The sequence below is a fragment of the Xyrauchen texanus genome, chromosome 6, assembly GCF_025860055.1.
Source record: "Xyrauchen texanus isolate HMW12.3.18 chromosome 6, RBS_HiC_50CHRs, whole genome shotgun sequence".
In the NCBI taxonomy this organism is placed as follows: Eukaryota; Metazoa; Chordata; class Actinopteri; order Cypriniformes; family Catostomidae; genus Xyrauchen; species Xyrauchen texanus.
In genome coordinates, this window is record NC_068281.1 from 49,907,983 (window position 1) to 49,917,268 (window position 9,286).

At 40.7% G+C, this 9,286-nt stretch overlaps 1 protein-coding gene across 2 annotated transcripts; it reads left to right on the forward strand.

The window, feature by feature from the left end:
* The first annotated feature begins 4,168 nt into the window (after nucleotides 1-4,168).
* On the forward strand, nucleotides 4,169-9,008 carry LOC127644857 (gastrula zinc finger protein XlCGF7.1-like). Of its 2 annotated transcripts, XM_052128265.1 has the most exons (3): nucleotides 4,169-4,474; nucleotides 4,764-5,195; nucleotides 7,734-9,008. In XM_052128265.1, exons 1-3 carry the CDS (start codon nucleotides 4,420-4,422, stop codon nucleotides 8,066-8,068), a joined length of 822 nt encoding a protein of 273 aa, XP_051984225.1. In that variant the 5' UTR covers nucleotides 4,169-4,419; the 3' UTR covers nucleotides 8,069-9,008. The 2 variants fall into 2 exon arrangements, with proteins under 2 accessions (XP_051984225.1, XP_051984224.1); XM_052128264.1 differs by lacking the exon at nucleotides 7,734-9,008 and having other exon boundaries at nucleotides 4,764-7,156.
* Nucleotides 9,009-9,286: the final 278 nt, after the last annotated feature.

Below are 9,286 nucleotides of genomic sequence, written 5' to 3' on the forward strand. Positions count from 1 at the left end.
AAAAAAACTCGAGAGAGTTCTTTAATCTGCGCTGTCGAAGCGCCCAGGGGCAGGAAGTGCACAGCCGTGCAACAGGAGAAAGCCGCTGTTGTGCGCCGTAGAATCCAACAGCATGCAGCAGAGGGATAGCAGGTGTGTATACGCAGCAGTTGCAGACACGACCATCGGCTGCGAAGAAATTATCTGAATGAACTCCCATATTTGCGCCGCTTAAAAACCCGTAGGTCCGGTGGCGGGACATGCAAAGTCTGGTTGCCAACTCTCATTGGCCTTTTTTCATAGTTCAGAGGTGAATATCGGCGCTCAAGAGAGACCCCTAGTGTCGCTTCTCTGACACAACGTGGAGAGAGCGACAGAAGGGGAACCTTAAACCAATGACAAACTAGAACTGATAAGACAATAAACCAATGAAAACAAGACACATGAACATGGAGGGATACATGAAATCACACGACAAGGGAACCACATGACATGAAACAGGAACTAGAATCCAAAATAAAAGACATGAAAACAAAACATGAACAAAAACCTGTCTAGATATGACAATCATCTGGAGGGGTCCATTACAATCTATGTAAAATCTTAAATTGCATAAAGCGCACCCTTGAACCTCTAGATGCAGACTTGATGTTTTTTTGGAATCCTAGCCCACACTCCCTCCTCTAATACCAAATTTAAATCTTTCTACCATAATCTCTTAAGAGAAGTTAAAGCTACATGCCCCAGACCCTGAATTAGTAGGGAGTAATACACTGATGCCTCATGACCTTTTCCAAAAGCAGTAATCACCTCTCACAGAGTATATACCACTTGAGTGGGGAGTGTGCTACTTCCAAAAACAGTATAGAGCAGGTGGCGCAGCTGCCTATATAATACCTATAGAATTGAAGATCTGGGAATCTGGGAACTAAATTTTCAAAAGGTCTCAATACTCCATTCTCATATAGTTCACCAAGTGTAGTAACCCCCCTCACAATCCAGTCTGACCAGCAGAAAGGGGACTTATTAATACATAATTTAGGGTACAGCCATGTGCTCAAGGCAACATTTAAATAAATGTCTAAATTAAACATTCTGGACACTTTTATCCATACCGAGTGCAAATGCGAGATAACAGAGTGTAACTTAACTTCTCAGATTAGTTTGATAGAGGGGCTTTACAGTAGCGAAATAGGGGCAAGAACTTCCTGTTGAATATCAAACCAGGGAGGGGCTCTCTCAGGTGGAAGCGACCAATGAGCCAAATATCTGAGACCAAACACATAATAATAAACCAAAATCTTGTGTAGGCCTAGCCCCCTTTGTCAATTGGCCTATGTAACTTATTGAAATGTAATCTGGGACGCTTGCCATTCCAAATGAAGGACTTCGCTATGCTATCAAATTACTTGAAATAATAGAGGGGGACATCTACAGGGAGAGATTGTAACATGTAGTTAAATTTGGGAAAACAATTCATTTTAATAACATTAACCTTCCCAATCATAGATAAATATAATGAAGCCCACCTGCCCACATCGCTCGAAAACCTCGCCCTGGGAGGAGACAGGAGGGGAAAAACAACAACAAAATAGGCGAGGGAAAAGGCCAACACGGTGCGAAAGGGAGAGAGAGGAGAGAGAGAAAAAGCTCACTCACCGGTTCTCTGATGTACCGTCGCGTGGTCCTCGAACACTCCTCCACACTCAGGCGGACGACAGCCGCTCCAACCCCGGGCGAACCAGAGTGAAACCTTCGACCCCCAGCGGGCAGAACGCGCCTCCACTTTCCTGGCAGCAAATGGGGACACTCCTCCACCCCTGGCAGCGGCCCTACCGCTCCGGGCGGTCGGAGAGTTTCTTCCCTCCTCCCCTCGCGGACGGCGGTCTCCCTCGACCCCTCCGCGTCTCTGGGGACGGCAGGGCACTCCTCCGCCCCCGGCAACGGCTCCCTCGCTCCAGGCAGTCGGGGTATCCCGTCCCCATTTGCCCCGCGGACGACGGCCGTTCCCCGCATCCGGGCGGTCGGGCTACTCCGTCACCCGGCAGATGGCAGCGGCGCTCCCCAGGGTGGACGGCAGTGTCGAGGACTCTGCGACGGGCATCCCTCCTCCTTCCCGGCTTTCGGCACCAATGTAAAACAGTTAAAGGATGGGCAAGGAGGAGGCGAGAACCGGCTTGTCAACATAAATAATAATTTAATAAGAAACTTAAAACACAACATAAACAAACACACACACATGCGGACATGCCCGTAATTCTCTCTCTCTCGAACAATCTCCCCTTATCCCCCTTTATCCCCCGCCTTTATCCGGGTCTATTCCGACCTGGCCCCGCCCCCCTCCGCTCCACATGTATATATACACTGGCTGCGAAAAGTTTGGAATAATGTACAGATTTTGCTGTTTCAGAAGGAAATTTGTATTTTAATTCACCAAAGTGGCATTCAACTGATCACAAAGTCTAGTCAGGACATTAGTGATGTAAAAAACAGCACATCACTATTTGAAAAAAGTCATTTTGATCAAATCTAGACAGGCCCTATTTCCAGCAGCCACCACTCCAACACCTTATCCTTGAGTAATCGTGCTAAATTGCTAATTTGGTACTAGAAAATCAATTGCCATTATATCAAAGACAGTTTCAAGTTATTTGATTAATTAAATTAAGCTTAACATTGCCTTTGTGTTTTTGAGTGAGTTGCCACAGCATGCAATAGACTGGAATTTCTTAAGTTCAACATTAGGTCAAAAATGACAAAAAAGAAACAGCTTTCTCAAGAAACTCATCATTTAATCATTGTTTTGTGGAATGAAGGCTATACAATGATTAAAATTGCCAAAAAACTGAAGATTTCATATAAAGGTGCACACTACAGTCTTCAAAGATAAAGGACAACTGGCTCTAACAAGGACAGAAAGAGATGTGGAAGGCCAGATGTACAACTAATCAAGAGGATAAGTACATCATAGTCTCTAGTTTGATAAATAGACGTCTCACATGTCCTCAGCTGACAGCTTCATTGAATTCTACCCGCTCAACACCAGGTTCATGTACAACAGTAAAGAGAAGACTCAGGGGTGCAGGCCTTATGGGAAGAATAGCAAAGAAAAGCCACTTTTTAAACAGAAAAACTAAAAGAAAAGGTTTGAGCAGGCAAAGAAACACAGACATTGGACATCAGATAATTGGAAAAGAATGTTATGGATCTTATTCCAGCTAGACTGTAAGGTGCATGAGAATTGCCCGACAAGACAGCCACATCTATGGAAAGTGCTGATAAAAACTTTACAGTAAAAAAAATGTTGTTAGGTATTACTGCAAATCAAAAGACAGGCAGACTCACATATACTGTATTTGATACATTTTATTCTTTTAATCGAGCAAATTCCACATTCATAAATACAAATTCTTAGGAAAGAAACCATTTTCTATAGTATTTGAAAAGGATATGGTACATTATTTTGAATAAATTCTGCCATCAAAGAATCAAAAAGCTTTTCAAATTGTACAGCCATGTATCCTCTTTAAAGTATTTACGTAATACTTAATATAGGCATTATAAAATAGGCATTAACGATTTTAAAAATGCACATCCGTTTTGATATCCTCTGAGGAACACTTTTGCTGTCTGCATTAAAGTTCTATATGTGAGCAGGTTTTCAACCGTGACTGACTGGGGCTATCTTGTCATAGAGGCTAGATTTTAGCGCTATATCAATCCATATATTTGTGTATTACATTTTTGGCTGATCATCGACGGATATTTTTCTCGCCAGAACATTCCTGGGTTACAAAAGTCAGAATCAAGCTAGTACTAGTAGCATATTTTAAATTGTATAGCTTAAAATCAAATAGCGTGTTTTCAAAGGTCCCGAAGTAATGTAGAATCAGAGGTCCCCGAAGCTGCAACAGGAACACAGCTGCAGTAGCTATATGTGACCAATAGATGACAGCAACGCACCGCATAGAAAAGCTTAGATCCCAATTTCAATACATTTGCCATCGTTGCTTCAGAAAACTTACTTGGTAGTTTGTTAATGTAGTTTTTTTCCCCGAAACATGCACAAACTGCATGTCACAGAAATAGAGAGCTGGTGCATGCTTTTTGGGCTACTATTTCCCACGACTCCTTGCTCCGCGGAAGAGGAGGGGTTTGCGATGCTTCCGAGATGCGGATGTTCGGCGATAAAGAGCTCCGTGGAAACATCAACGTGTGTTATGGTGTGTTAGAATAAAAAAAACTGCCATACTACAAACTCAGAATTACATACTTTTGCGGTTGGTAATTTAAGTGCGTATTAGAAGTATACAAATTGTGTTTCAGGGGAAAATTCCCATCATTGTAAACGTGGCAAAAAGAAACGTTTTCAAACAAGCAGGACAGCATTCCAGGTGAAACCTGAGAAATTCTGAAATCTGGAGGTTTTAGAGAGCAAACATGGAGTTTATTAAAGAGGAGATCGAAGACACGAGTTATACAGAGGAACAAAGAGGTTTGTGTCCATTCTTCATTAATGACTGCTGAGAATCATTAAAGAAAAAAAATCTACTTAAGCTAGATTTAGTGGCTCTAATTGAGAAAATCCTGAAAGCACTAAAGTAACATAGTTATAGCAATATGAGGAATTATACTGCAATGATTTTTTTTTACCTTATACTTATCAGAATTATGTTTAACACTTTGAAGATGACAAAAATAGCTTTTTCATTCAGTTTTGGGTCACTGTTATTTCTTGATTCAGATTTGATGTACTTTTATTCATTTTTTTATTTTAATTTTAGACATGATAAAAGTCAAAGAGGAAAATCAAGAACTCAGTGAAGAGGAGGAAGAGGAGGAATACCAGTTTCAGGATCCTTGTAATTTCTCAACTGGAGAAGAATCTTTTAGTTTCACAGAAAATGTAAAGAGTTTTTCAAAAGATACAGCTCAGAGACCAGGAGCCAACAATTCTTTCATCTGCCCTGAATGTGGAAAGAGTTTTGCACATAAAGGGCATTTTAATGAGCACCTAAAAATCCACACTGGAGTGAAGCCATACGTCTGCCCTCATTGTGAGAAAGCTTTCACATGTAAAGGACACCTTAAAAGGCACATTAGAATTCACACTGGAGAAAGACCTTATACATGCTCGGAGTGTGGAAAGAGTTTCAGATGCCCAGCAAATCTCAAAGATCACCAGCGCTCTCACTCTGGAGTAAGAGCATTCAAATGTGAGCAGTGTGGTAAAAATTATATTTCGGCATCAACCTTAAATGCTCACATGAAAACTCATTCAAATGAGAAGACTTATGTGTGTGCTGTGTGTGGAAAGGGTTTTTTCCGCTTGGCATGTTTACATGCACATCGCAAAGTACATACCGGTGAGAGATCTCATATATGCTTTGAGTGTGGGGATACTTTCATTAGATCCAATGCCTTGAAACAGCATCAAAAAATTCATACTGGAGAGAAACCTCACAAGTGTTCATACTGTGAAAAGGGTTTCACTCATTCAGGAGCCTTGAGAAGACATGAGAGAGTGCACACTGGAGAGAGGCCATATCACTGCACTGCATGTGGCAGGAGTTTCACACAATCAAGTGATTTGAAGAATCATATAAAAAAGCCTTGCCCAATGTTGTCACAAACTGCACAAAGTTCATCTACAGTTGCAATGTGAATTGTGTGAAATTCACAAGATTAAGGTGTAATTCTTTTGAAAGTTGTCTAATATGTCCTGGTCATATGATCTTCTTTTGGCTGGTCCCGTTAGGGGTCACCACAGTGGACCATCCGTGAAACACATATTTGACTTGGCACAGGTTTATGCCGGATGCCCTTCCTGACACAACCCCCAGTGGCTGGCCATCGGGAGAACCAGGACTTTTCCCTTGGTGGGCCGATCACAAAAAGGGGCCAATCGGGTGGCGATAAGCTGAAACGGGCTGCCACATTATGCCAAACGTGCTGCGACTGGCTGAAGAGGGCCGCAAAACATTGCCCTGGGCCGGTTTCTCTTCCCAGTCTGCCCCTGCTAACGGGCATTCAAATTATTTTGCATCGTTACATTCTTTTCAGGAAACTCCACCCCCAATTATCATAACTGTAATGCATCCAAATTATTGGTGGTGATTTTGATTAGTTTTAGGGACTCAATTCTTCTAATTACGTACACCAAAAATATTTGTTCAGATGCGTTCACTGACCAGATCTTCAAGTTATGCCTTTGTATCTTCCTTCACGAGCCATTCGCGAACAAGTTCACAAACGACATTTCATGTCATTCAGACTCAAATGATTGACTAGTTCAGTGAAGGGGCGTACTTGTTCAGCAGGTCAAACCAATGATATTCTCCTTAACAGTGTGCACTCAAATGCTATTGGCTTGTGCTGTGGTCAGTTTTTACAAGCATAAAAAGCAGTAGAGCTCATAGACATATGAGTCAGTGTATGGAGGTGAACGAGCATGATTCGTTCTCTTAAAAGATTCATTCTAAAAGACAGATTCGTTCATGAACAAAACATCACAGTCCAGATGTTTTACATTTCATATTTCCATTGTTTTCAGTGATGATGATTATTGCCACAACACAGACATGTTTTACTGTAGGGTACAACTGGTTAAAGGCTTTGTGGTGTAAAAGGCTCCTTTCATTTTATTTTCTCCCAAAACACTAAACGGCATCAAAAACTACCACAGGACTTTCCATGAAATCATTGCATGTGGTGTCTAAAGGTTGATTTTGCAGCAATTTGATCTAATATTTAATATTTTTTAAAATGGTTGTAAATTTATGTAGCTAATGAATATCCTGGAAATTATCACATGTATTTGGGAAAAAATACTTATTTGTCATTTTCAATGTTGTTGAAGGTGATTTTATATATATATATATATCAATAACTGTCCATTATGTGAAAGAATAGTATTTGGGGTAAAAAGCTCCACTGTTGCAGGGGCTAAAGGCCCCCATAAAACAAAGTGGGGTGAATTATGAACATTTTTCAAAGTGGACTCACATTGACTCTCATATTAGAGATTAATTTGTTTATAGGATACTTGAGATTTTATGAAATGCCAAATGTGATGAAAATGAACTAGAAATTCACCCTTGGTCATTTTGAATAAACCTGATCTTAATTTGTTACTAAAAAAAGCATCTTGCTGTCTCAAAAGTATTTGCACAAGTTGACATATTTTGCTTTTAACTACTGCACAACATCAATATAACCTAAAAATATATTTTTTAATCAAAATCAGTGAAAATGCAAGGCAGAATCAAGGAATTGCTTCTATGGTGTGTAAACAAACACTTTACAATTAAAACAAAATGTCATGTTGCAGAAATTAGTATATAATAATGACAAACTTTGCATTGTGGTAATGATAATTACAGTGTTAAATGTAATGAAAGGTGACATCATATATCAGTTTCTGTGAGGATATGTGCATCCCTACTAGGACATTTTTTATCATTCAAAAATGATAAACCATGGTTTAAAGGAAAACTCAGACAGCTTTGTCATGCTAAAAAGACAATGCTTATAGAAGTAAGGATAAAACATTGTACAACCAGGCCAGGAACACACTTTTTGAGGAAATCAGAGTGGATAAAATAAGCTTCTCTGAAAAGCTAGAAACCCTGTTTTCAGCAAACGATCCTGCATCTGTTTGGAAAGGCCTAAAAAGCACCACCAAGGACAAGACACCTCCCCTTTGCCCTGTAGAGTCAGCTAATGACTGATGATCTGAATGTGTTTTACTGCAGGTTTGAAAAGCCCAGTCTCACCACCCTCCCCCACCCTGATCTTCAATTCACTCACACCAATACCTCCTGGAACTGCTACTCAATCTGCACTTATGATCTGTGAGGAAGATGTGTCCCCGGCTTTTCGGAAACAAAAGACTAGGAAAGCTTCAGGCCTAGAAGATGTTTCACCTGCCTGTCTAAATATCTGTGCTGACCAACTGATCCTCATCTTCACACAGATCTTCAGTAGATCACTGGAGCAGTGTGAAGTTCCCAAATGCTGCACCATCATTCCGGTCCACAAAAAAACCCAAATCACAGCTGTCACTCTCTGTGGTCATGAAGTAATTTGAGAGACTGGTTTTGGCCTATCTGAAGGACATCACTGGACCCCCTACAGTTTGCTTACTGTGCAAACAGGTCTGTGGATGATGCTGTCAATATGGGACTGCATTATATCCTGCCATCCCAATCTGTCGATGAATCATTAGCTTTCTGACACTATTAGCACTGGTGCTCCTCAGGGATGTGTTCTCTCTCCACTGCTCTTCTCCCTGTACACGAATGACTGCATTGTAAAAGAGCCTGCTATCAAAACCATGGACATCCGCAACGGGGACGAGTCTGTATTCAGATTGGAGATTGATCAGCTGGCTGTCTGGTGCTGTTCCAACAATCTTGAGCTGAACACACTCAAAACAGTGGAGATGATGAGACCACTCACACACACACACACACACACCATTCTGGACAGCACTTTGGTAGCATAGTCATTCAGGTTCCTGGGCTCTACCATCTCTCAGGACCTGAAGTGGAACACCTTTATAGATTCCATTGTGAAGAAGGCTCAATAGAGGTTGTACTTCCTTCGTCAGCTGGAAGTTCAACCTGCCACAGGAGCTGAATCAGTTCGATTCAGCCGTCATTGAGTCTGTCCTGTGTACATCTATGACTGTCTGGTTTGGTTCAGCCACCAAATCAGACAAAAGGAAACTGTTGCCCTCTGGCTGGCACTACAGAGCACTGAGCACCAGGACATCCAGGCACAAGAACAGTTTTTACCCTCAGGTCATTTACCTCCTAAACAATTAAACTGCCTCAGGACTCTTCCATAGTGCCATAATGTAAATACATATCTTATGTACAAATGTAAATTAACATATTTAATTCAATAATTGTACATACTCTTAGTCTGCACATACATTACCACTTGCACATGTACATATGCCATTCTGATATATGTCCTATTATTTCTGTCTATTTATACTCCTAATTTGTTTTATACTCTGGTGTTCAATGTAATGTTCTGTGTGCACTAGTTTCTGCTATCACAAAAAAATAAAATAAAGAAATAATCCTTGTGTATGTGAGAACACTTGGTAATAAAGCTCATTCTGATTCTGAAATGTGTTTAACTGTCATGTTGTAATTTAAAAAAACGGTAACGGCCCTAAAAAGTCTTCATTTTCTATAAGCAACAGATATCTTAAATTCATATATGTTTCTTTTGATTTTGGAGTAATATAGGACCAGGACATGTTGTCATAGGCTTCATGATTATCACCCAAAAT

Bases quoted from the DNA above. Each gene is read 5' to 3' on its own strand.
- LOC127644857 (XM_052128264.1), top strand. From the start codon at position 4,420: ATGGAGTTTATTAAAGAGGAGATCGAAGACACGAGTTATACAGAGGAA. The intron at 4,475-4,763 runs GTTTGTGTCCAT...TTTTAATTTTAG, and splicing joins TTATACAGAGGAACAAAGAG to ACATGATAAAAGTCAAAGAG.